This window comes from Cryptosporidium ryanae (assembly GCF_009792415.1).
Source record: "Cryptosporidium ryanae isolate 45019 chromosome Unknown contig_27, whole genome shotgun sequence".
NCBI classification, from domain to species: domain Eukaryota; phylum Apicomplexa; class Conoidasida; order Eucoccidiorida; family Cryptosporidiidae; genus Cryptosporidium; species Cryptosporidium ryanae.
The window spans coordinates 147,755-175,556 of NW_027125546.1; the positions used below are offsets into that span (position 1 = coordinate 147,755).

The window sequence follows — 27,802 nt, forward strand, 5'->3', positions numbered from 1 at the left end:
CAGAACGTCCTTAATTCCGCGTATTGGCTTCAAATTTCCGCTCCAATCCATCCGCGATTAGCAACCAAAAGACAAAACCCTGTTCTGAAAGGCCGCAGACTATTCATCTTCGAATGTGTGACACTCTCTAAAGTCAACTTTGGAATTGATTAGCACCTTTGGATCAGAAATAACTGTGTACCCAGAAGGCACAAAGTCATCCGATGCGATCGCAGCATTTATATTGCTAACTCTGTGGTGAGCCACGAACAGGTTTGGAATTTCAGCGATTCCACTGAGTAATGACTTGAGATCTGATTGACTAAGCTGTTCAATGAACTCCAAAGTCTTCTTGTAAAAGTTCTCGTGGTAAAACGAAGCAAAGACAAAAGAGCTCTCGTTGATCTTAATGTTTCCAACCGCCCTTAACAATATCTTTTTGGACGATTTCATGGAATTCAACAGCCTCGGTATCTTTTTGTTCGCGTCCTTGAACTTCGAGTACAGTTTCTTTGATATATTCTTACTCTCCTCGACCCTGCTCTCGAGATTCAACTGGACAGAAACGAATTCAGATACGGAAAAAAGCACTCTAGAGGAGAATTTGTATTTGCTCTTTTCGCTAAACTCGCTTGAAATCGTTTTCTTATAAAGCTCGTTCAGCACCAAGGCCTTCGTGTAGCTCTGCTGGAATGAAACTGGTCCAATAAACAAGATAATCGCCGCCGATGACACCCCGGAGACATAGTCCATCCTCCTGTAGAATGTTTTTCTCAAGTTTTCCGGAATCGTGTCAAGATCTATGTACTTCAAGATGCCTCCACTAAATGGCAGTTGCGAGTGAGGAAGACTGGATGGAGTATCCACGTCGAAGTAAGCATGGTTGATGCTCTTTAGAAACACATTAATAACGTGATTTGCTTGGAAAGGCGTTATGTTGCCGAATATCCTCCCCCTTAGTTTTGAATGAGTGAAAAGGGTTTTTGCCACCAATCTGACGTGTTCAATGCTCACACCCTCCTCCAAAGCTCTGTCAAGTTGATAAAATGTGTGTTGTGTGGGAGAAACCATTTGACTTACAATCTTGGAAATAAAATTGTTGTTTTCTATACTCTGATAGTGTTTAAGGAGGCTTTCCCTTGCCAACATGTGTATTTCTTCAAAGTCCTTGTCTTCTATCGAGATCTCTTTATTTAATATCTGAGTAATCTGGTCAAATATGAACGTTAAGTAATTGGCTGGAGCACGAACAGACAAATACAACTCAAACGGAGCTGAGAACTCGTCAAAAACGATCTGAGCCGGTGAGAACCCCAAATGACCATCGAATCTAAGCATTTTCGCGAGTATTTGCCCCGTCTTTAGTTTCAAGTAGGCGGATAGAATGTGAATTGCCGACACTATCTTGGTTGAAACCCGTTCGTTTACGGCACCATTTTTGTCTCCCACATCTCCAAAAATCCCATCGAAGCCGGGGGCCCAAAACCACACTGAAAATCTGAGCAACACATCTACGTTTAATCCGTATGATTTTGTATTCGAGTACCAGATACGCTGAGTCAGTTTGGACTTGAATGACATGGTTTTGGAGACAACCGTGTCGCTTGCAATGTAACCATAGGCCTCGGAAACCGCCCTGTGTAAAAGATACACCTTGGAGGACATTGAGTCCAGGGCGAAGTTCGGCAAAGAAGTTGATTTGGACATGTCAGTATACGGAAGATCAAGGTTGTAGAATTCCCTGGCGTGTTCCGAGTCAAAATCAGAGTACTGACCGCTGTAGAACTCTTCTAGATTCAAGGGAGTGAACACGGTGTTTGAATAACGTTCTGCCATGTTCCTGGTGAACAATTCAGTTGTTTTCAGTCTATCGGTAAAGAACAATTCGTTCAGAGACAAGTTGTTCTTCAATGTGAACAACACGAATGACGATGAGAGGTCCATTCTCGATAGGATCTCATCTACCTCATCTTGATTGAACTGCGTGCCTAAATTTTGAGCTAGGGCGTTCTCCACGGGGAGTCCAAAAGATTTTCTGATCCCAAAATAGAGCTCCGACAATTCAGCCATGTAAAGCGGGTCTCTTTTGATTTTCTCGTCAAAGACCTGTTGATTTTCCATAAATAGCTTGTTGGATATGGCTGATTTTTTAATTAGATTCAAGTAAGAGAATATTGAATCGACTATAACCGGTATGTTTTTCACTCCCTTTTTAGTTAGTACGAGTGCAAAGGACATTAACACTGATCCTGAAACAAACTTGTAGTCAACTTCTACCGAGAAAACAAATATGTTGGCAAATAAAAAGTTCACGATCCCCTTTCTGTGTCTCGAGTCCAATAAGTTAGCAACAAACTGAAACGAGCTGCTAACCACTAAGTTTAAATTTTCTGTGTTGAAGGGAATTAAAACCCTGAGGACCTCCTCGTTGCTGCTCTTTCTAAGCAAAACAAAATTCTTTCCAGAGTGAAGAGCCGGTCTTAAAGGATAAAACGAATCAAAATTAATCCTCTCAAACACGAGTTCTGAACTCTTTAAATCAGTGAAAAAAGAAAGTCTCTTCTGGAGATCCAAGTAGCTCATGTCACCAACGTAAATGATTGAAAGTAACGACGGTGTACGAAGCGACTTCAGAATTTCACCTATTTGTTTGGTAATTGAATCCTTCATAGTGGCTATTTTATTGTAGTTAGAAGATGAGAATGCGTTACATAGCTGAAGCATCTCGCTCTCAAATCCTAGCTTCGCCCTCATAAATTCCTTAACTATCATTAAATCGACGGAGCTGTACAATGGATCGTCAATGCGCCTCTGAAAATCCCTTGTTAAGGCATCCACATACCCAAAGTTAGATTCCAAATCGTAGTACTTCTCCCTCGTTTTAGCGGCTTTAGTGATGCAATCTATTAAAGCCCCCGAATCGCCGTTGATGCTGAACTTTATTCTTGAATAAACCGTTTCTGAACTGACAGATACAGACAGGTCGCTCTTCCCTTTAGATGAACTGAATATACATGCCTGGATGTACGAACCCAATATGGACAATGCCAAGAACCTAATTCCCGGCTTTTTTATATTATCTGAAGAAACACCCTGACCTATCACTATTCTGAGCTCGCTTCTAGAGTTCTCGTGGCCTCCCAGGTGCATTAGTGTCAGACCATTATTAAAGGTCTTGTGCCTCAACTTGTATATTCTTTTGGAGTCATCGTCCATATACTGATATGACTCTAAATCCAACTCGCTCTCCACCTTACTAAGTTCTAAGAACGACGTTTGGGTACCAATGAGGGCATGCTTATGCTCTCCTCCGAAATACAGTTTCAATAACACATATAATAGCGAAAAAACGAGTATGTTGAAATTCATGATTGCAAATCCAGTGACCTATTGATGCTATCTACACAAATCTCTGCTCCCATGAAGCACGTACTTAGGTATCAAAGTAACGTTATTTAATTTTACTTACTTTTGTAAGTATATCTAAATTGATCCTTCTTACTCGAAATATTTTAAAGCCTAAATACTCACCAAACAATGCATGACATGAAACTTTTTTGTTCTTTTCTCTTTTCCCCTTTATTCTCCTCTTGGTCAATATTGTATTTATTTATTATTTTACTTTTTAAACTTAATTTCCTTCAATTCATGTTATCACTGCCTGTTAGTTTATTTTTCATTCCACACTATGTTTTATTCATAAATTCCCCTTTCCCCTGTCCCTTAGCAACTGTGCCTTTACTATTTTAGTTACCTATTATTAAACTGGACCACGTCATGTCTTTAGGCGGGCAGTCTCGTAGCAGTGAACAATTAGCTACTGGAGGTTATAAAGGAGACCTTCCTTAACTTTTCAATTGTCGTGTTTGTGATGCATCGAGTAACGTGCATTTTTTGAATTCGCACAGGAAAAATGAGGGTTTAGTTAAACTTATCGAGTTTTGAATTCCCTGGAGGATACGGGATCACCGGGAAGTCGTTTGCAACGCAACTGGCAGTCGGTTCTATAAGCTAAGACATTGGCATTTTTAGACGCAAACTGCAATGCAGGAAGGGAACCTAGAACCTCAAAATGCAGTATACTAGTCCCGCTACTGAGGGATTCGCAGTGGAAACGGAGAATCAACGCAAACAGCTGTTTGTAAATATATGTTTGCCTTGTATTAAACGCCTGGATGAATTCGCTTAACGATTCCTGTGCTTAGAGTGTGTGTATTATGCATTTGGTCTTTCTCGCACGCCAAACCTGTTTGGGTGTTACTTACACTACGCTATTCACTAGACAATGTACTCTGAAACAGCACTAAACATCTCAGAGTTTCCAATCGGCTCTACCTCCTCTTTATTACTGAGTTATAAAGTTGCTCTCAACAGCTATGTTTTTGATAAAGCTAGTGGAGTTTATCCTCAAGAACCCTTCTAGCTCGAAGGAATTTGCCTCAGCCTTCTCTATTGGAGAGGCGTTCTGTCTCAATACCGAGACAACCAATTTCGAGGGATTAGAGAAAGCACTCCAGTTGTTGAGAAACTCATTGTAGTTTAAATTAATTAAATAAGCGACTTGAGTGTACTTCCAGTCTAAGTTAGACTTTCTGTCTAAAACGGAAAGCGTATACTGCTCTAACAACTCTTCTATATCCGTATGCGGTATGTCAATGCTGCCTACCGTCAGGTTCACTGCTCTTTTAAATCCTTCTCTCGAGACAAGAGAGGTCACCATTTTGAAGTACTTGTTATAAAACTGAATGGCCAAGCTTGTCAGTGCCACAACGTTGTACTCTGGGGACGAGATCATTATCTTAAACAGTAAATAACTTGTTTTTATCGCGTCTAGTTTAACGGCTATGCTCGAATTCGGGTATTTTTCGCTTGCAAATTCCTTGAACACACCTTTGATATTCAAATTCGTAACCAATTTCAGAAATGCCAGCATCTCTTCTGTGTAACTTCCAATTTGAACCTCAATATACACAACGCAAACGTCGTCATTTTGGTTGGAAGATTGCTTAACGTAAAATGCATTTCTGTAAATGCTAGGCAAGTTGTCCATGCTTATTCTACTCGCCCACTTTCCCTTGTGTGTTCCTTCTGAAAGAAAAGACTTCTCAGTGTCCTCAATTGTGGATGCTCTTCTTTCAACGTACTTTTCTGTATTGTTAAACGAGGACAAATCAGAGTTGGTCTTGGTTTCTGATTTGGAAGTCACATTGCTGGCCACAACCGTTTTATTTGCGCTCAAGTCGAGACTGTTTTCGCTTCTTTCTTCAGAAACTGCCTCTCCGTAGTCTGCACTAAAGTTATCAGAAACGAATCTCAAAAAGCTTCGATTCTTCCTATCTAACTTCAAATACCTCAGATCTCCTGCACTTTGAACCGAACCATCTCTTTTCAGTGCCTTGCTGAGCTTAATCAAATAAGAATTCACCTGCATTGGGGTGCAGTTTCCAATAACCAAGGTCTCTATAGTGCCTACTTTAATTATGTAGTTGGCGAAGTCTATCACGTCTCTCAATTTAATGCCCTTTATGGCCTGTTTGAACATGGACAGCGACACATAGTAAAAGTTGAGTATTTCAAAAGAGGTGTCTTCTGCCAAGATCGCGTTGTCCAAGGAGGATAACTTATTCAAATTCGATTCGAAGTCCGATTTTGCCTGACTCAAATGTGAATTGGTCACAAAAGTACTGTAACTGCTTAGTCCTGACAAAATGTTGTTGAAAAAACTGTCAAAGTTATAGTTATAGTTTATCCACCTTATCTCGAGCCCCAAAAACGAAACCTGCAATTCAGACAAAGACCTGAACTCCATCTCGGCTATGCCATCCCTGAACTCAGGGTCCAATGCGTACCTGAACGACTTTGAAAACAAGTAAGAAAGTGCAATCAACCTTGCGTTTGTTTTAGGGTAAGACTGAAAGCCGTAAGACAAAAGAGACTTTGGTTGAGTGTATATTCTCGAAGAAAGTCCCAGTTTGGGTATACCAACATTAGTTGGATAGTAATACGTAGAGTAAGCCAATGGAGATAGATACTCGTTGTATGAGGAAAGTACTTTGTTTAAAAACGTCTCATCAATCGCTTCTGAGGTTTTAGTTGTGTACTTTATGTAAGAGGAGAGGGATACAGAAAGCAACTCGGGATTGGATTGTGGAGGTATATCATACGTGTATATGTTGTACATCTCTGGATAGTTTATGGTTATTTCCGTGACGTTGAACCCAACATACTTTTGCGAAAACTCATTGTTGCTCTTGGCCAACAATGCCAGTATCTTTTCTGGAATGTTCCCAATTAAATATTCGCCTTTTAGATAATGTTCCCTCAAGTACCTCGGATACTCCCCAACTCCGGGTCTCAGGAAGCTTCTTCTTATTCTTCTCATCATTGACATAAAAGCCCTTCCAAATCTGCCCCATACTGACTCACCGAAGACCTCATTCGAAAGCAAAAAGTCGCTCGAATTTCTGTCAAATGTCCTGGATGATATGAACATTACCATGTTATATGGATTCACATATCTAATCAGACTCTCTAAAGTGCTACACTCTATCTTCTCAAATTCGTATGGCACCTTAAGCACCTCGTGAGGGTAGCAGTCCGTTTCGAAGAAAGAGGATATCATTTCTTTTGAATACTTATAGTATCCAGTACACTGGTACTGTTTCAAGTATCCTTGTTCAACTCTTCTTATTTGTTCAAACAGCTTCTCGTCGCACCTTGTTGCCAATACCGAATCCAACACAGAAAATATAGCCTGCAAAATTCTCATAACACTGTCTTTAAGAGAGTGAACCAGCTTTATTTCTATAACTAACAAGGAAAACCCCGAGTCGTCATTCACTACATTCACGTCCAACCCTCTCACCCACCCTCTGCTAGTCAAGTAATCCAACAAACCACCCTTGAAGTTTCTGGACAGAAAATACTTGATATAGTGACCTGTTTTTCTCTTCCACAACTTGTTTTGTCTTGGAATCGGGAACTCTAGCTTTATGTGTCCGTCAGGGTCCTTTGATTTGAACTCGATGAGCTTTCCGATTAACCGATAATATGGATGTTCTATTTCCTCTCCCAAAGCAGATCCGTCAGACTCTTCTTTCTCCGTGACGTTTCCAACACCACTTCCTGTCCCATTTATGTTTCCGCTGTCCTCACTTGGAGACAAGAGGTTTCCTTCCTTCTGACCAAGCTCGTCCTGGAGAGGATTCTTCAGGCCAGAGAAGTGGCTTCTGATTAGTCCCTCCACCGTGTCTATACTCAGATTTGTCGCCACGGCAAGCGTCATTAACTTTGGGATGTAACGCTCGTTTTTAAGCTTAATTGCTTCTTCCCATACTGAGACGTTATAATCAATCGGTATTTGTACAAGAGTCTCATTGTTGCCGTAAGGGAATCTGTGAAAAGTGTGATTTGGATTGGACAAACTTCTCATTAATTGCTTCTCCCTCAAACTGTCTGCCCTGCTAAACAACTTCACCATTTGGGACACGTCGTCTATAGACTCCTTAAGCGAGTCCCTGTTAGACAAATCCCTGTCTAAACGCTTTACGAAACTCGATATTGAGTCCTGAAAGAACTTTGACTTGATATCGTAAGAATAAATGGTGTGATAGGTCCTCGTATCTATGTTAAAGTACCCATTGTTGTCTTCTATGAGAGTCCTGAAGTCTCTCGTACCGCCCTCGTCCTTCCCTTTTTTGAATAACTCCTCTGTCAACAAAAACGACAGTCCGTTTATGTGACTTGGATCATGTCCGTTTCCCACATTCACTCCAAGAGAAAGAGAGGAGGTGTACAACATATTGTTTGACAACAAAAACACCTTCAGACCGTTTTCCAAAGTAAAATATTTGTACTTATTTTCGTCTCCCAAGAATCTTTCAAACTCTTCGTCATCCAGTTCACTTGGGTACTCCATCAAACTGTCCACAAAACTCACGTCATCTTTAATGCCATACAGACACTTTAGTCCATAATAGCACTTCTTTCCACTCTTTTTCAACTTGCTCAACTCCTCCTCAGTGCGGAGCTTTTGCTTCAGTCTCTCTATCTCTATTATGTCTGACTCGTTGAATTTTATATATTGCAACGTCTCGTTTCTTGTTAACATTCCATCAGTCACACTGTTTCCATTGTAATTCGGATTCAACTCCAAATTCGGGTCTTCCGAGTATACTTCTATGAAGCTCACTCCACCGAGGAACAAATTTCTTACGGTTCCTTGAATAAGTACACCCAACAACACAACCAAGAAACACACCCTCCTTCCAATCAACACCCGTGCTCTTTCGACTTTCATGCTCGATTCCAAATGCATCTCTCTATCTCCCCACCAAAAGATCAGCGTACAATGCTGCTTCTCCTTTTCCCAGTTTAAAGGCGAAGACTATGATTAAACTTGTGTCCTTATTTAAGTGTTACTCTTGTTTCCCCTGCTCCCTATATCACCTCTCATCCACTGTAATGCTCCGTACACTTTTATTAGCCAACTCGCGTATCTCCGTCACTGTTCACGCTGTTTACCTCTTACTATTTTTACACTCCCCCTTTTCTTGTCTTTTTTGCATTTATATCCTATTGCCTAATATCCACACATCCCACACTGCAGCAAATTTACTGAGGATGTCGAAATATGTCCAGATCCATAGGAAAAATGCAAACAATAAGCATCCGTCAAAACGATTACTTATTTTATAACAATCTTCAACCCTGTCAAAACTACTCTTGAATCTAAATTGCCCTCTTTCTCTTCTCTTCTTCGATATTTTTTATCCCCTTCAATTTGGCAGATGTGCCGCCCCTTTTTTACATGAATTTTTAATCTGTAAATTGTGTGCAAAGAAACGGGATTTATTGAGTTCTATTGATTTTAAATATTTGCCCCTCAAATATCCGCGGTTGTTTTATATTTTACTGTTTCATCAATGCTTCTGAGAACTTGTGTTTTGTACAGGAAAAAGTGCTCCTCACCTGATGTTTTCGTCAAATTCCCTTTCTTTTCCTGAAGGGTGCAGGCCCATCTGGTCTCGCTGGACAAAGCCCATTTCCCGCATCCCTTGTAGCGCTCACGTCACTCCCACGATACGAGTTTATTCAAAAGAGGCCTGTTTTCGCAAACGCCTTTTTCGTTTTCCGCTGATTTTCACTGGAACTCCGACTCGCGGCTTCCTACTTTACCTTTAGGACAAACACCCAGAAACGGAGAACTGGTCTGGATTTCAGATTTGAGCACATCACAATCACACCGTACGGGAAGGAAGGCATGTGTGGGAGTTATTCAAGTATTAGAGAAACTGTGGTTAAAACTTAAAGTCGATACTATTTAAACGTGTTTGAAAAAACTAACGGTCGCTAAAAACTGGAAACAATAACATTGAGACAGAGTATAATGCTTTGCCTTACTAATAGTCACTAAGACGGATAGCTTAGCTGTTGCTCGTTTATTTCGTGCAAACCACTAATAGAGGATACCTTAGTGTATCCGTGAGGGATGTAGGATTCAATGTACTCGAGAAGCTCAGAATTTGTGTATTGAGATTGATGTGAGATCATTATTCTAGACGATGTCCGTAAATACTTCCAAAAAGTAAAGAACCTCTCATATGTTAACGTGTAAAGGAACTGATTGTAGTATTTTCTCCAATCACAAGAAATTTGAACATGCTTTAAGATGCCCAAATGATAAGAAAAAATTGAATATAAATCTTCTGAACTGTTCAAGTCCGAAACAAAATCGTAGTTCTCTAACGATTCAGCACCTGTAAATCCATTTGCCGAAATGCTCTTAACAAAATCAATTGCCTTCTGTACCTTAGACCTGGATATCATTTTAGTGGGCCTTGAATAATAGTCTTGATAAAAACCATTCAACAATTCACCGAGCTCCTTGACATTCTTAACTAGTGATTGCAACTTAAATTCCAACAAGATATACTTGCTTAACACAATCCTTGGCAATATAGTTAATGAACAATCGTGGCATTTGCTCTTCGAGTATTCTAGAAAGTACTCGTAAGAATTCAATTCAGACAATACCTGCAACATCGCATAATTTGCTTCACTGTAATAACCTATATATATCTGCAACAAGACTATGTTTAGTCTACTATTTCTATTCTTGTTCTCATAATAAAAATAAGAACTGCTGTAATTGTACGGGAGCTTGTTTATGTCATTGTACGAACCGTTTCTTAGATAAACACGATTCTCCAAATTGTTCATTTTCAAATCAGTCTCCTGAGACGAGTGGTTACCTTCACTCAATTCTTTTTTACCTTTAGTTAACTCTTCCTTCGAAACGCCTGCTGAAGCAGCGTTAGTGGAAAGCGCATTTGTCTTGCTTCTGCTTTTGTTGTTTGAATCTGACTTGGATTTGTTGCTAGATTTGCCACTAGAATCGCGAATGGCACTTTCTGAGGATCTAAGTTTTCTAAATTCGCTGTTGACCTCGTGGGAAGAGCTATTTCTGCTATTTGTGAGTATAAAATCCCCGTCTCTAATTTCATCCTCATATACATCTGAAAACGTATCCTCCTCTGCGTTAGAAAGGCGAGTTTGATTCTCTAACTTACTCGGAAACAAATCCGGAGACATTTGTCTGGTTGTCCTTACAAACCTGGTCAAATAATATTTGGTTTGAACCGGAGTGACGTTCCCAAAAACTGAACCTGACAAAGCAAAATTCGAATTAAAAAACTTGGAAAATTTGATCACCGTCTGTAAATCAACGCTGCGAAGCTCATTCTCCAGCTTGTCAATACTAAGAAATCCCGGATCCAACAACTCGTAAGAAATAGCCATTATCCTTAAATTCTCGTTTTCACTCCTAAATCCATCAGTCATACTCCTAAACTTGTTCTTCGCCTCCGTTAAGAGGGACTGCTTAATATGCTTCTCAAATTCGATCAAAATATCTGCTATTTCCCCTATTATATCCGGAAAAACTGCAGTAAAGCCCCTCCAGTTAAATTCTAAGCCGTAAAAAAACTCCTGTAGTTCCCACAATGAGTAATTCTCCTTGAACACGAAAATTGACTTTAGATCAGTTGACTGCAAAAACTTGTGTAAACAATACTGGTAAATGTAAAATGTTATAGTTAATTTTTCAATTGTCTTATTGAATGGACAGTTTGACATATCTCTTGGAATATTCTCCGGAAGATACAACTTTGCGTACACCAATATATCAGAACCTAATTTTGTCGGAAAATAACAGACCTTCCTCGTGTAATATGAAAGTTTTGAACTATTCAAGGCAACTAACAGGTCTCCCAATTCTATTGGCGTCCCCAGATAATAAACCGAAGACAACGAGTTGGTTCCATTACCAAGATGGACGTTCGTTCCGTTTTCAGTATCTATTTTCCTCAACTCTGAATACAAATTTAAGGGATAATCGCTTAACTTAATCCCTCTTGTGTATATCTGAAGATCTTTAGGGTAATTCGGATCTAAATTCGGCATCTCCAATCTCCCAACGCCGTTGGCCAATGTTATATTTACATTTGATAACTTTGCAACAACTGAAGGAGGAATGTCTTCGAGAGTGTATTTAGTTCCAAAGTATTCACTTGAGAGATAATTAGGGTAGACCCCCATCGGGGAATTGTTAAGGTGACTCTTTATAAATCTAATCATATTTGAGAATGAATTCTTGAACCTCTTCAGCCTTCCATCATAATAATCAGAGTTTGAAAGCAACAAGTCGGAACCGCTTTTCTTAAACTCCTTCTTCTCAAGCAACACTATCATATTATCGTAAGTAATGTAGTCCAACAAATTAACGACATACTTAAAATCAATTCTGTTCATACAAGTTGGTGCTCTCAAGACGTCTACTGGCGAACAATTGTTCGTCAAATAAGAATCCAATATCACTCTCGAGAGCTTCTCCATATGGTTATACTCGTACGAATCGCGAGTGTTAGAAATCTTGTCAAATATTCCCTTCTCTAAAAAATTCTGACGCTTCCTTTTGATCTGATTTACTATCGTCCCGGATATCGGAACCTCCTTTATAAGCTTTATAAATGAAAGAGTCATTTCCATTATCCTAAGTATGTTCCTTTCACTTTTACTACACAATGTGTATTTAATTATGTAGTTCGAGAAACCATTATCATTCACTTCTGCTCTTGCCTCGATACTATCTATATAACCGCTTTTCTTCAGGTAACCAAACAAACTGTTGCTAGAATAGTTTGTTAAAAAAAAGGAAATGTATTCCGTTGGCTTGAACCTCCAAAATACAGTCTGGTGCGGAATTGGAAATATCAACGTCAAATAAGGCGTCTCCGAGAAGGATTTCACTTGGACCATTTTTCGTCTTAAATTCAAATATGGGTGGTCGACGTTGCCGGAAAGGTAAAAAGGAGTTATTAGTTCAGTTTTGAAATTAGGAATGTCCTCAAGGTATATTTTGGCATAGTTTTTTAGCTCCTCTAAACTCTTGTCAGACACAATGCAAATTGATAACATATTTGAACTGTAGTAAGTGCTATGAAACTTAACAAGTTGGAAAATCAGGTGCTCTTTGTCATTATTTGAATCTCTCTTTAACGCATCCTTTGAAGCGAAGTTGAAACCGTGGTTTACATGGTCCTCGCTCGAAATATCTCTGAAAACCTGTCTCAACCTCTCTCTTTGATCCCTCTTAGCAAGTTGAAAAGCCGAATCTAACTCCTCTAATGAGTGCTCCAGGTATATTCTATTCAATTTTGGAGACTTTAATGTGTTTCCAAAATCCATCAACGCATCCTCGAAGTGCTCTGGTTTTATAGTTAAGTAGTATTCGGTTCTGAAAGAGCCGACTTTTATCTCGAACCTTCCGCTGTTGTTCGAAACGTACTTGTCATACGGCGAATCTTTCAAATTATTTGACTTTTTTTTCCAGTTGCTGAACATAATCTCACTCAACAGCGAGGCAACTCCCGGGAACTTATCGTCCTCCATTGAGGTTCCTGCTCTAACTGAAACGGAGACAGTTGGCAATTTAACTGAATAGTGAGAAACCAAAAACAGTTGTATCTCGTTATTTAACGTTATAAAACTGTACTTATTTTTATCGTTGCTTTGTTTTACGAAATCAAAATCGTCGAATGACTTATATGCACCGCTAACACTCCTCTTTGTTCTCAAGTCTGCTATCTTGTTTACTATACCAAAAGAAGATTGTTTGTCAAACGCTAAAGTGTCATTAAATACGTCTCTACTACCGATGTTTAGTTCCTTCAGCATCTGCACGCTGCTCCCGACATCCTCACTCTGGGAACTCGAATTTGCATTCCCCCCCATAGACCTCTCGCAAAAACAGAAATTAATCTTTACTATAAACACCGACAATATCAGGGTGAATACACGCCTTCCCAATTCCAGTTTTGGCGAAAACATACCACTCTGTCCATGTGCTTTGCGGAAACCAATACCCGGAGTGCTCAGCCTCATTTTCGTCATCTCCCCTGCCACCAAATTCAAGTACACAAGTCGTCTTTTTGTATATATCACACCTTGTATACATTAAGTAAACGATACTCCTCTATCCTCATCAAGTGCCTACCCCTCACCCAACTTAGTGACAACCTTGCTTTGTGAGTGTACTATTCAATTTGCCAGAAGTGCAGAAGCCACTCTTTAGCGTTTAAATTTAATGCGAAACACAAAATATCTTTGAATGACCGCCCTCAATAACTTAAAATTCAAACTTTTCTTTCATTCACCACATTGGACCCTATTTATCCCAGTTAAATTACTATAATTAGAAGGTCCGCGCCAGTATTTTTAAATCACATTCCAAGATGAAGTACCAGGAATATGCGCGAAATTCAGGCACAAGTTGCTCCATCTGTCTTAAATACAACAGACTCACCCATGCCACACTCCGTTATTACCTCTCGCAACCAAACATTTGCATATATGTGCAACCAGACACCTACAAGCTACCGAAGACTCCACATAAACACAAACCGGCAAGCGCAAGCAGAATGATTTGTATGCATGTATTTGTGTATGCATTTTGACATGAAACATTATAAAAATTTCAAACATAAAAAATAGAAACCAATCAGCCGTCAGAATGAAAAATTAAAAAGATGAATTACACATTTGAAACCGTTTTAAAGTTGTGTTGTTCATTTTTAATCTCCGATACAATTTCGGAGACAATCGAGAACAATTGTTCGTTTTAGTGATTACAGCGAATAACACACGAATTCACATTAGAACTACCTGAGTGAATCCTTAAACTGGTAAATAGAACTTAATCTGTCGTAGTTTTCCGGAACGAAATTATGTAAATCCTGGGTCTCATCGTCGCCTGTTCTTCCAGACTGAATTGCAATTAAAATCGTTGGGGCAATTTTCAAACCGTTCCACAAGTCTTTAAACTTCTCAAAAGTCAAATCTTGAACAAAGCTAATCATTTTCTGTTGCCAATTAGTTGCAAAATTAGAGCGTATAATTCTTTCGTAATGGATTTTCACAAGTCTTGTCGGATCCAAATTCTCAATATATAAATTACTTAAAAGCATGTTTTTCATAATTAAAAACTCCTTTTCCGTGAAAATGCTGACTGGGTTGTTGAAATAGGTGTCGTAGAATTCAACAAGTGTGTTTACCATCGGAATCATTTTACTAGTGAGGAAATTGACTTTAATATGAAATGTTAGGACATCAGACGAAATATCCAAGGGACCTGCATTTATCGATGAATACTTGAGATTGTTTTTTTTCGAGATAAATGAATTCAGTATCCTTTTCATGTCTAAAAGCATTAGTAAATCCTGTAAACACACATTTTTTTCGCTTATACTCCCAAGATATATGAACAGAAAGACACTGCTATATTGGTCTGAACTTGTTGATCTCCTTTTAAAGTAATATCTTCTGTGATACCTTTTCGGAAGTGAAGTTATGTTCACAACATTGTTGATTCTCTTTTTGTTACTTAGCTGCCTTAATAAAGTGCCTTGTTGCAAGTGCTCAACATAATTTTTGTAGACATAGTTGTCATTTGATATCTTTTTGTTCCCAAACAAGTCAAACAAAGTTCGAACCTTCTTTGAATTCAGCAGCTCTATGTGGTTTAGGGACCTGCTTTTAGGTCTTATCTGACTAATCGATGCATTCAAATGGCTAATTAACTGAATCAAAGTTAAATTCCCTATTACTATTCCCCTAATCTCACCGTACTTCAGCAACAGCTTCCCGAAATTCTTAACATCTTCAAAACTGATATACTTAATATCGTCCTCCAATGCCAAAGGACTAATGCTCTCGAGATTTAAAATCTGAACGATAAGGGTGTTGCAATAGTCGCCATTATTTGAGTCGTTCAACATGTCGATCAGCTTTTTAAGTGCCTTTTTGGCCTCCAAAAAGTGAGTCGTGGTTAATATATTCCTGAAATTTGACAATGTGTGGGTCATGGCAATAAGAAACTCGTCAAAGTACTGACTGTTTCCCGCCCATCTGATTGTCAAACCAGGCATGACATAGTTGTTCTGAAAATCTGAATAATCCTCAACCTTGATGGAGTTCTCTCCAGGAGTGTTTATCAGTGAAGAGGAAAGAGCGTGCTTGAACAAATAAGAAAGCAAAATTAACTTTGGACGATTCAGGTTTAAGAGCAACAGTTCTGTTGAATTGTTGACAACTTCTGGAATCCTTATATCGAATGTAAATGAAATAATAGGCAATTTATTGTCCAAAGGCATGTAAAAAATAGAGTCTAAGTCCAACTGATTCGTCAGCATTCTCTTTAAACTGAGAATTTTTGAAAACTCTATTCCGCTCAAAGAGTTAGATGGCAGTGAATTATCGTCCAGTGCCATTCTGTATCTTTCAATAGAATCCTTCAATGAAATTGGATAAGGCCATATGGGACAGGTTTCATCCACATAAAGAACATCATTCTCAACTCCAGGTTCAAATAATTGAACATTAAGCTCGCTTGTGGCAATTGTTTCGTTTATATTCAAAATTCTTTGCTTAATATAATCCGGAATCTCCTCTATTGAATAATCAATATTTTTGTTTTTCAGGTTGAAGACAAACTTGGTTTTCCTTCCAAAAAAGCCAAGGAAAAACTTTGAAATACAATAATAAAGGTCCTTCGTGAAGGATTCGAACCGTTGAATCAATGTGTTGTAAAAGGAATCACTTTTTCTGAAATTATAAGAGGCTCCTTTTTGCAGAGATTTAGTTGGATTGAAAATAACCATATTATCCGGTCTAATGTAATCTATTATTTTGTTTATGTAATACCTGTCTACTTTTTCCATGGTATAAGGAGCCGTTAAAACCTCGCTAGGAGAACATTCTGTGTTTAAATAGGTATCTATAATGTGATCCGCCTGATTAACATCAACTCCAAAGTTCGTACTAACCAGGTCCACAATTATTTCAAACCTAATGAGATTCAACACATCGTCAGTTATGTTCGTTTTTTGGACTAATTTCAGAGTGGAAAATATAGATTCAAGTATTTGTGTCAAGTGGTTTGTTCCAAGTTTAGTAACACCTACAGAGATCACAAAATTCGAATATCCGCTTTCGTTATCCGAACATTCAGAGCTTAACGTATTTATCCAACCCTTTGATTTCAAAATTCCAGTTAAACCCTCGTCAGACTCATCCATTAAGTAGTAAGAAATGTAATCCGTAATTTTATACCTCCATAAGTTCTTTTGGAAGGGTATCGGAAATATTAGTTTTATATAATGATCACCTGAATTTTCTCTAATTGACACTATATTATTTACAAAATTCAAGTAAGGGTTTGTCTTTAATTTGGATGTTTCAAAAATGACCTTCATGTCCAAATCAAGCGTTCTTATGCCCCCAAATAGTGTTTCAACCAACTTCACCAATCTATCCATTTTTTCTGTTGATACAATTGACAGGATCATCAGGTTGCTTGAATAGTAGGTCTCGAACTGCTTCATTAAGCCATCAATTAATAAATTATAATTGTTCATCACTTCAGTAGCTGAGTCCCTCTTTAAATCAATAACAGGGTCATCTGAACCAATCTTTTTCAGAAAACGTCTTTCCAATAGATAAAAGTGCTCGGATACAATCAAACTCAAAATGTCAGAAAACAATATGTCCTCGTTTAACTCCTTTCTAGTCATGCTTATCCCTGAAACAAGAGAATGGTGGTCTATAACCAGATTTCCAACAAGTAATCTGCTGAATTCATATAGCGAGTCAACAAAGTCTTCATTAAACACCTCCAATGAATATTTTGTTGACATTGAACCAACTCTTCCTCTAATTTTATTATATATATTATTAAAAAAAATAGGATTCTTCTTCTTCAGCTTTTTGAACTTCAATTTTGATAGTATTATGTTCTTGAGAAGATGTGAAAGCCCATTTATCGCACTTGGATCATGAGAAGAGCCGCACCTTACGGACAAGGTCATTGTAGACTTGAACAAAACAGGCTTAGAAACTATAAAAACCTTCATTTTATTGGTTAAAGTCACAAATCTGTATTCTCCCTTAGTGTCCTTCATCTTCTCAAACTCCCAATCTTGGACTTTTTTGAACTCATTTATATCGTAGTAAAAGGTTCTCATCTGGGAGTAGTTATTTATACCTGAAACTGTATCCAAAACGTTTGGATTAAAGGAAAATATGTAATTCAATGTATCTTTAGAAACGAATTCAGAGACCTCTTGAAAAAGGTCCTCCTTAAGGGTTACATTTTCCCATGCTCCAACCACCCTTACAATATTCACTATTAATATTATTATCAATCCATTTAATAGTGTCATTCTAGTAAAAGGTGGTAAAACACCCCCAAATTTCACATAATTTCTTCAAAATTCTGTAAAATTGCATTCGTGCAGTCAAAACTTGTTAATTTGTATATTTTCTCTCTTACCTTGCCCTTGGTCTTTTACTTATATTCAAAATGCTCCAAAGCGGTCTTGCCAAGGCAATCACCCGTTGGTTTATTTTGTGTAAATACTACTAAAACGCGCATGTTTTATTTATGTATATATGTTGGCAAGCCTTAATTCCAAAAAGAAGCTTATGGTTTCCCTTTATAGGCACGTTCAACCTTGAAACCAAAAATCCGCTTCGCTCTGTTCGCCCTATTACTCGTTTCAGAACCCAGTGCTGCCCCAGTAATATATTTACCGAGGTTACTGGTAACCCATTTATGGCGCCAAGTCCTTTCTAGATTGAATCTTTTAATTGATCTATGGAACGGAGATATTGAATTGGCGAATCAATTCAAATGCTGCCTCTTCTGTAATTGGATTTGGGTTCGTACTTCTCGCTGAGGTACTTTAGAATTGACGTAGGGACTTTTTGAGAGAGGAACTTGGTGCTGAAATAATAATCCTCGTTGTAATGAATGTATTTTAGACCCAAAATGGGTAGGACCTTTTTTCTAATTAAATAGGAAAATCTCCTGCATTTTCTCAGAAAGTACTGGTAGTGACTTTCCTTGAGTTTAGTATTCATATTTATGATGTCTCTTCCTTTAATGCAAATTTCTTTATTGCTGTATATAATTATGATTGTGTTATTGAGACTCAAACTGGAGAGAATTCTTCTAATTAGAAACGAATTAGCGTTCTTCCCCGTTTTCATAAACCCACTTTCACCATTACTAAGTTTGGCTCTCTTTTTCTGATTTGCAGAATTGTTGTAACTTAAAAGATAGCTTTTTAGATTTTCTTCTTTGTCCAATACATCCTTTCTGACTAATAGCAGGTTTTTTAGCCACAGCTCCAGGAGCTGGACCAGATTGAATTTGTCAGGGTGTCCGTCCGCATTAAGTCTCTCATTTGAGTGAAAGATTACCAGCAAATTTGAAAATCCATTGTCTTGATTGTACTCAAACTGATAGCTTACCTTGTCAATCCAAGAATACTTTCTGAGTGCCCTCTTAAAATCACTATTCTTTGTTATAACGCTCTCGAGAAACTTTGAAACCTTATATTTCTGGAAATAAGTGTGGTTTTTGATCGGAAACATTAATACTAACTTATTCCCCATTCTGCTGCTGCTTATCTGGACAATTCTTTTTGTTAATACAGAATAGGGGTGTGAATGAGTCGAGAGAATGCTCAACTCACGTCTTTTTGTCACCTTTCCTTCAGAAAATCCCTCTTTACCTCGTTTCTCCTCCCTCTGTCTTCTGAAATAAGTCCTCACGAGCTTTGCTGCCAAATTAATGCTCACCTTGCTCTGACTGTTCACGATAATCTCCATGTTTTTCAGCCTTCTCTCAAACGAATCGCTGTAAATATCAACCAACACCTCAGAGCTTAGCCCATGGACACAGGTTTTGATTTTCCCGTATAAATCATTGCCGTATTTGTACTCGCTTTGAGTGTTAATTATACTCAAAAACGTTTCCCTCATTATGTTTTCTGGCAAAAAGTAGATATTTCCCTTAGTCTCAAGCTCAAGGAAATATTCACTTAGAAAACTATTTCCCATTATAAAATCCATAAAAAAGTTAGAAATGTGTTTTAGTGTATCACCCAAGGTTGCAACGTTCGGCTCCCTGAGCTCAAGGTGATACCTGTCACTCCCAAAATAGATGTGACTTTCCGTAAATACACTGTTTAGCTTCTCCAAGTGACTCTCAAATAGATTTATCATATACTTCCTAAAGTGAAGGCCTAAAAGCATCGAACACTTTATTTTTTCGTCGATATTTGTGTAATACATTGGATTCTTCGAGCTACCAAAACCAACCTCCAAATTGAGAGCTATAGAGCGTGCATTGTTTCTTCTCTCTATTCTAACCTTCGTGTTGTCGCCAACCGTCAAATCCTTTTTCTTTGTATTAACTTTGCTTTCCAAAGTCCCAATTATCCTCCTTAACTTGCTGTTTAGCTCGTAGTCCTCCTTTTCAACCATTTTTTCAGTCAAAATTTGCTCCAAACTTTTATTTTCCACATTCGTTTTCATTCTTTCAAGCAAATTCTTGTGTGAAAACCCTCTAATTAGAAGCGAGAACAGTCCTATTAGTCTTAGTAATTTAGAAACCAACATTCTTACTAATTTCATATCTTTCCATTATTCCAAAGCTGTGCTGTCATTTTATTTCACATTCTATCCCAAAATGTTATTTTACTTACTGTATGCAATCTTCATATACAGGGACCTCGCATTTTTGTATACTGCTATTTCTAAATATTTTCAATTAATGCGTTATCTAAGAAGTACGAAAATTCTGACTTAATTATATAAAAACGAAACAAAACGTAAACTTACACACTAAAAAAACTTAATATTTTCTTTATTTTGTTTCTCTAAACCGTATCCGGCTAAACACCCTCTAACGGAGACCAGCTGTTCGAATACCGACGAGGTTATATGCTCTAAAGAAAATTAAAGCAACATTCATGGATTTAAGCGGAACCCAGGACAATCCGAATTGCTAACAAAACAAAAAACGCAGACAAAAATAAGAAATGTGTGTCTCTGTACACTTCAATTAAAGGCCTGGTGATAGAACTTGAACGTTCTTAAATTGTCAAATTTGAACAGACATTTCGTTTCTTTGAGCTTTATAAATTTGTTCGGAACGTATCTCTCAATTTCTTTCCTTTCCCTTGCATTTGTAGAGTCCGACAAAATGGCAGTAATAATCATAGGTGGAGACTTAATGGACTCCGAAAACCACCTGTGGAACTGGTAAAAAGAGAGCGACTTGAGACTCTCTATAAGATCGCTGGTCCAACTATAGTTAAAGCACCTGTTGTTCGTCAATTTAATATACTCGTTAATGGTGTAGTTGGGACCATAGTTTTGAGAAAGAGCGTTTATCCGCTCCTCAATCGATACTCTAAGTAATTCTTTTGAGAGGATCTCGGGAGTCAACTCTGAAACGCACTCAAGCAAGGCGTTCGTGGTTTTCCTTATATCAAAAGTGTCTGTTTGTATTACAAACGAGTAAGTGAGCAGTCTATCATGGATATTGTTGATCTCGGAATTAAATTCATAGGCCATCTGCCTTTTTTGTCTTAACAACTCAAATAGGTGATCGAAAAACAGCTGATTTACGATGTAAAGCTTAACCACTGTGGTTGGATCTTCTTTTCTGAAAAATATTGAAAGTCTTATGGTGTTGTGTTTGCATTTGTACGTGTTTTCAAGGAAAAACAATTTGTTTCTATCTGGTGGTATTGAGAACACATCAATTAAATCAAAGTAGTTTTTTGAGGTTGAAGATCTGCAATACGGGGTTGACTCCTCACTCTGTTTAAAGAAAAGCTGTTTGTAATAGTATTTAGAATAATTATCGCTAAGTGGACTGTCTCTAACGTAAAATAGTGCCTTTGAGGTATCAAAACCCCCATATCCGCCCCTTAGATTCACAATGAACGAATCAAAGGAGGACTTTAGAATGTTAGTGGCTATGTCCCCCACGTACATCCCCTCAAATAGACAATTCTTCCTTAGGAACTCAGACAAGATGAGTATGTCTTCGAATTTAATTCCTCTCAGCAGTTTAATGTAGCTGTTTTTATCCACTATTCCGTTGTTTAGTATTCTCATTTCCAGGTCGTTCATAAGATCTCTTTGGGTTCTTCTCCTATAACTTGCGTGTTCAGATTCAATTAAAGAACTCTTCACTTTTCCAAAATCTGATCTGCTTATTGAGGACACGGACTTCAAGGAAGTCGAGAATTCAAGAAGAAATTCTGAGAGATCCTTGAGGTTTCCGCACAAAAACAACTCCATTCCAATCACATAGTTGGGGTAATAGCTGTTTGAGGTCGTGTATATTTGGAACTCAGTGGACTTTTTCCCACTCGTGAACCCGGGTCCCATTTTATGCCTGACAAGCTCGGTAAGCAGGTGCAACAGGGCTTGGGAGTGAGAGGTGTTCTTGATAAAAAATCCCTTTAACTGGTATATTCTGGAGGATTTCCTTCCGTACATTGGAGGCAAAAACAGCCTCAATGTGAGCATCGATTCCGCCACCACATTCGATGGGACATAAAGATAGAAAAGGCCCCTCCAGGTATTTGTAATCTTCAAATCCCTGGAAATCTCAAAAGACCTGCTGGTTTTGTTTCTAAACTTTTCAAATTCAAAGGCGACGTCAAACAAAAGAGGTGGCTTTATACTAACCTCTGATTCACCGCTCGCAAAGCCGTCGCTGCTGTACATGTTAGACAAGGCCTGGATTGGGAGATTTAGACTTGAGAAGTCAATCCCGTTTTGCACAAGGCCCATGGACCTGACAGACTCCAAAATGTCCTCACAAATGTCCCAAATCGAATATTTTGTTTGGAAGTGGATTTCCCTAATCAAAAATCGGCTTTCCGGTCTGTTTTTGTTCAATATAGTCCCGAGTTTTGATGCGCCTCTTTTGTTGCTCCTCGAATAAAAATGGTGGTCCGAAACCCTTATTATACTATTTTTTCTTAGGTATTTAATATCAAAACTGCATCCCACAGCAACCATAAACATTCTGTCTAGACTTAAGAACTCAATCAGCTTTTCAAAGGCGTCTGAAGTGAACTCAGACACATCGTATCCTGAATATAAAAAGTTACCCGGATCGGAGTTCGAGTAAACATACATTTTAACAATTTCAAAAACCTGAATAAGATTTAGATTCCTCTCCAATTCATTAAATTTTGACTTGAAATCACGCTTTATCTTGATGGCCAACTCGTCTATGAAAATAGTGTTTTTCACGCTGTTTATAGAAAAGAAAAGAGATTTTATTACCTGATCAATCTTTTTGGCCCCGTTTTCAGTCAAGTGAGTCGAAATAATGATCTGTGAGAAACCGAGATGCGAGTGGAAATCCATAACTGATATACTTTTGCAGTACTTTTTTTGGAAAATAACCTCGTCCGTTAATCTACTGGGGGAGTCGGAGGACAGGAAAAAAGAAATGTACCTCGAAAACGCTCTGATTTCTCCAAAAGAGTGGCCACTCGGAATGGGAAATATGAGCATCAACTCCTTGTTTTCTGAGTTTATGTTCACTTTAATGAACCTATTCTTAACACTTGAAAATGGGTATTCAGGAGTTTCAGACAGTCTTTTTGGGTCAGTTTCCACCTCTAATTTTCCGCTTTTTATTGATGAAAAGTGCCTTTTAGAGAGCTCAGTTAGTGAATTCACATCCAAACTACTTAAGACAACCAGTATCATGTTATTCGAAACGTAATAATTCTTGTAAAACTTTATCATCTCATCCCTCACGTTTATCCCCTTCTCAACTGGCCTTTTGCACAGAGTTTGATAGTTTCCATAGTAAAACTTGTTGTATATGTGTGTCTCGTCAGATATGTCCTTGAATACGTGTTCCAACAAAGTGTAGTAGTTATTGCTTTTTGAAAGGAATTCGCTATTGACTATCTTCATCTCCTTATACAGAAACTCCTCCTTGAACAACGGATTTTTGAAAAACTCGCTAAACATGTCCAAAGTCTGCTCTATGAATGCATTAGGAATGTTCACTGAAAATTGAGTCATTGTAGAATCTGTGGTTGCGTTTGTGCTGCCGCCCCTTGTTCTCACATACTTACCAAAGTCGTTTGCCCCCGGGTATTTCTCAGTTCCCAAAAACAGTGCGTGCTCCAAAAAATGAGCCAAACCATCTACTTCCCTTCCTTCAAAGGCCGAACCTGTCTTGACCACCAGGTTCACACTCGTGCTTAAAACGCTCTCTTCTGATATCAAAAAAACGTCCAGTCCGTTCTCCAGTCTCAAGTACCTGCACACGGACTTGGAGTTCCTTGGCTTCCTGAACTTGTCATCCTCCAAAGGACTCCCTGACTTCATGTCGTCGTCCTCCACACTCTCCTCTTGCAGTTCCCGTTACAAATCTGTCACACGTTGCTCAAATAACCATAAGTGCAAACAAATGTGCAGAGAAGCCGACAAATTAATCTCCCTATTCTTTTATTCCATATGTTATCCAATAAATCTAGCCTACAAGAGCGAGTGGCGCCAGTTCTGGTAAATGCATGCTTTTTTGAGTGCCTGGGCAGAGCGAGAGAGATCGGAAGGAAGGGAAAGGAGAGTTGGGAATCGGCTGGTGAAAGGGAAAGATAACTGAAGGTAGAGTGTAAATATCAATTAAAAATAAACGTTCACGGTTAAACAAGCAACTAGTTCCAATTTGAATTGAAGACAGTAAAATGCATTTACTATAATTTAAACGTCGATATAGTAAATAATTTTGAAAAATATAAATTGAGATTTATTTAATACCTGATATCCTATAAAGAAGCTTGAACACCTCCAACCGGTTTTATAATTTTCACGTTTGGCAAGTTGAACAATTGATTAACATAGTAAACGAAGGTAAAGCCGTCAGGAACACATGGTAGGGATTCATCTCCGCCATAATTAACTGATTTTTGAACGGTGTACATTAATACAGGTGCGTTATTAAAGACGTAAACAAGAAAGTTCTTAAATTCGTCAAAGTTTATAGATGACAAAATTAAATTTTTGTTCCTGAATCTCTTAAAATTGAATCTTTTGTTGATGATTTCCTCTATTAAATTGGTGTACTCGAAGTCCCGTCCATATTCACTTTCAAACTTTTCCATCAAAGACACTTTAATAGAGTTAAATAATGATATATCCAAAACTCTGATCATATTCTCAAATATTAAATTAAACATTCTGATGGTGCTTATGTTAAGATCAGACAAGCTCTCACTTGACGAGACGTTTATGGAGAAGAAGTAGTAGTTTGAGTTGATAAAGTTGTTATCAAGTAAAACCTCAACAGATTCTGAAGTCTTGACATGATTCTTAAGAACTATACGGGCCAGCTCCAGAATTAATTCATAAAATATTTCATTGTGAGGATCATTGATTCCCAAATATACGTCCAAAATTGAAAAGCTTTTTTGAATAGTGTTTGTGAGTGTCACTTGAAAATAGATTTTTGACTTGTCTGGCAGCGATGACAGATCAACAATTTGCAAGTTATTTAGCTTTTTTGAAGATAACTCGGTGGTTTCGTAGGTTGATATGTTTGAATTCGAGTCGTTTAAAATATAATATTGCACTTTCAAACCAACACCCTGTTCTTTATAGTCCGGATCATCAATCTGGTTGGTGTGGACTATTCTACTGAGCATCCTCCTCGTCCTGGCTACGCTTCTTCGTTTAAATGTCCTCATAGTGCGTTTGCTTCTTTGTTTTATGATTCTCGTTAAGTTACCGAGAGTTCTTGTTCTTCTGTTAGAGTTTGACTTTACGTCCTCCACCGTATAAGGAGAGATGCCAGTTCCGAAATTTTCTCCCGGATAAAACCTCTTAAAACCGTAGAAAACACTGCTGGCCATCTTTTCCGCGTCTAGGGGACTAGAACTGGTGTATATAAATCCGTTGAAATTTGTGTATAAAAAAATAGTTTGTATGAAGTAGTAAAACGGCTCGAAGCTTATCTTCTTTAATTTTTTTAGTACTTTTTTTGAAGTCAAGTCCAAATTTGAACTTAAAACTGACAGGTGAGTGAGAACGTCATTCATTTCATTGGTATCTTCATATTCACTTAAACGGGAAACTGACTCCCTCAAAACCGATGAAAAGTCAGAATATTTTAGGGTTATCATGTTGTTTATAAGAGTCTGAATAACTTCTGTGGGACAATTCTCATCAAGTTTAAAGAACAAATTAAATGCAAAAATGTTGTTGATTGATGAACTTGGAACTGATATGTTCGCCTCCAAACTGAATTTCTTATGGGGATTATTCTTATTCATTTCAATTGCCAAATGATTAATGATCTTTCTCATTAAAAACAGCATGCTGTAAACATAAAGTGTGTTAAGCTTGAGCAACCTACTTATGTGATACGGAAACGAGAAACTTAAGAAAAAGGCAATGCCTTCATGGTTTTTGTCATAAACGTAATACATATGACTAAATATTCTAAAGTTGTTGGTTCTTAGTTTAAAATCTTCATTAAGTACATCGTAAAGCTTAATTGGATCCTCCGCGGGACCTTTTTGATTACAAACAGAATTCAACTTCCTTTTTATCTTTATTTCGTTCATGTCGTCTACAATTCTACCTTTAAACTCCTCGTATTCATATTTAACGTCAACTCCCGTATATGGAGGAACTATACCTAGGCCCTCTATAAATTCCAAAGGAATGTTCTTTAGAAATTCCAACAAGCATTTGTTTAAATCATCAAATAGGTAGTTAATTCCAAAAGAATTTCGGTAATTCACTCGTTCAATATCTAAATTGTTCGTTAAGTGCAAAAAGTGGAAAGCCTTGTCATCAGAAATTAAGTTTGAATAGATGGAACAATCCAGGCTGTCCTCTTTAAGTGTTTCGGGTAAGTGCTTCATTGACTCGAAAACAGACTTGGTTAGCAATAATCTGACTATCATGTTCTCCGGAGTTACCTGTCTAATTAATCTATTTCCAAGTTCGACGTCAAAGTCAGAAAATTCGTATTGTCCAAACAACAATGAACTCAGAGTCCTGCTTCTAAAGAGGAAGTAATTCGAGACCATTTGTCTGCTCTCAAACGGTACTTTGTCTTTTTTCAAGTACTTTTCGCAATTAAGGCGATTTATCTTTGATTCATTGTAGTACTCCAAATTGTAACCCATTTTCTCAACTATTTTTATAGTGGAGAAGAACGACTTTAAAATGAACGGAATTCTTCTCATTCCATCTCCAAGAAGATTGAAAGTGATTTCCAAATTGGAAAACCCAGATGTGTATTCATTTAATGTAATGTTTATACTAGAAACTAGCTTCTCTTTTGTAAGTAAATTAACCAGCGATTTAGAGTCACTTATGGAGTTAATTGTCTTTGACATAAAAAATAAAGGATCTCTCTTGTAGAAGGGAAGAGTATATTCTCTAAATGGGAAAAGCAGTATAAGCGAGTTCTTATTCTGATTGTCCGAAATGAACACCTTGTTAGTTGAAAACAAATAGGGATTCACCAATGCAAGTCTAGTCGACTTGGCTGGAGAATGTACAGGCAAGTTTTTGTTCGCAATTTTACCGAAAAAGGAATCCATTAATTCACTCATCCTTTCCAAAGAAAGATTGCTCTTTGCTGCAACTATGAGTACGTTCGAACTATAGTTTTCCTCGAAGAAGCCTCTGAACAGAGATAGTAGCTCTTCATCACTGGTGTTTTTTATGTAATTTAATGTATCCAAGTCGCAATAAGTGTTTCTTGAGTATTTGTTGTTAAAGGAGTACTGGGAAGAAGAGAGCAAGATCGAGTTAAACAGGATGGAGTTCGCTCTTAAGTCCTTCCCAGAAACAAATTCTGACTCTATTCTTCTTACCGAGTCAAGAAGCGAACTTTTGCTTATAATCGGATTAGAAAACATGCTACCAGTCAGTTCAAGCGTTCTTTCAAAAACATCACATGGAATAACAAAGTCAAAGGTGCTGTGGTCGTAGAAAACATCATATAAATAAGATCCATTGTTTCTTTTAATGAAGTCCATCAATCCTCGTCTTTCCGTGTCCAAGTTTGAAAGACTCATTAATGCAGTCATCAGTATAAAGGTCAAACTCTCAAATTTCTCAGGCTCGTGAAAAGTACCAACCATGCTCAATATTGAGATTTCGCACTCCTCGATGTCTTTCTGACTGATCAAAAATAGTTTGATGCCATTTCCCATTTTATGTATCTTATATTCAGAGTTTAATCTAGACACGAAAGTTAGGTGCGAGCCTGAACCACTATTAACGGAACCAACGTTCTCATTTTGAGGTGAGCCACTCTGCCTGAGGATCGGTCCTTTTGACAGAAATTCATGACAGCCGCAAAACAAACTGAGACTTCTACCTACTCCCACAAAGCTTGCGAATAAGTCGA

The 27,802-nt window shown here is 37.9% G+C and overlaps 7 protein-coding genes across 7 annotated transcripts; all 7 read right to left on the minus strand.

Annotated features, from left to right (window-relative positions):
* Positions 1 to 99: 99 nt before the first annotated feature.
* FG386_001733 (secreted insulinase like peptidase) lies at positions 100 to 3,348 on the minus strand (the record flags this gene model as incomplete). The annotated part of the gene is made up of 1 exon (XM_067341126.1): positions 100 to 3,348. One exon carries the CDS (start codon positions 3,346 to 3,348, stop codon positions 100 to 102), a length of 3,249 nt encoding a protein of 1,082 aa, XP_067196934.1.
* A 976-nt stretch (positions 3,349 to 4,324) lies between these two features.
* On the minus strand, positions 4,325 to 8,278 carry FG386_001734 (secreted insulinase like peptidase; the record flags this gene model as incomplete). Its single annotated transcript, XM_067341127.1, has 1 exon — positions 4,325 to 8,278. The coding sequence occupies one exon, from the start codon at positions 8,276 to 8,278 to the stop codon at positions 4,325 to 4,327; it is 3,954 nt and encodes a 1,317-aa protein (XP_067196935.1).
* Positions 8,279 to 9,390: 1,112 nt separating this feature from the next.
* FG386_001735 (secreted insulinase like peptidase) lies at positions 9,391 to 13,272 on the minus strand (the record flags this gene model as incomplete). Its single annotated transcript, XM_067341128.1, has 1 exon — positions 9,391 to 13,272. One exon carries the CDS (start codon positions 13,270 to 13,272, stop codon positions 9,391 to 9,393), a length of 3,882 nt encoding a protein of 1,293 aa, XP_067196936.1.
* A 926-nt stretch (positions 13,273 to 14,198) lies between these two features.
* On the minus strand, positions 14,199 to 17,756 carry FG386_001736 (secreted insulinase like peptidase; the record flags this gene model as incomplete). Its single annotated transcript, XM_067341129.1, has 1 exon — positions 14,199 to 17,756. One exon carries the CDS (start codon positions 17,754 to 17,756, stop codon positions 14,199 to 14,201), a length of 3,558 nt encoding a protein of 1,185 aa, XP_067196937.1.
* Positions 17,757 to 18,222: 466 nt separating this feature from the next.
* Positions 18,223 to 20,016, minus strand: FG386_001737 (uncharacterized protein; the record flags this gene model as incomplete). The annotated part of the gene is made up of 1 exon (XM_067341130.1): positions 18,223 to 20,016. One exon carries the CDS (start codon positions 20,014 to 20,016, stop codon positions 18,223 to 18,225), a length of 1,794 nt encoding a protein of 597 aa, XP_067196938.1.
* Positions 20,017 to 20,442: 426 nt separating this feature from the next.
* FG386_001738 (insulinase like peptidase) lies at positions 20,443 to 23,760 on the minus strand (the record flags this gene model as incomplete). Its single annotated transcript, XM_067341131.1, has 1 exon — positions 20,443 to 23,760. The coding sequence occupies one exon, from the start codon at positions 23,758 to 23,760 to the stop codon at positions 20,443 to 20,445; it is 3,318 nt and encodes a 1,105-aa protein (XP_067196939.1).
* A 440-nt stretch (positions 23,761 to 24,200) lies between these two features.
* FG386_001739 (insulinase like peptidase) lies at positions 24,201 to 27,605 on the minus strand (the record flags this gene model as incomplete). Its single annotated transcript, XM_067341132.1, has 1 exon — positions 24,201 to 27,605. One exon carries the CDS (start codon positions 27,603 to 27,605, stop codon positions 24,201 to 24,203), a length of 3,405 nt encoding a protein of 1,134 aa, XP_067196940.1.
* Between the last annotated feature and the right edge of the window lie 197 nt (positions 27,606 to 27,802).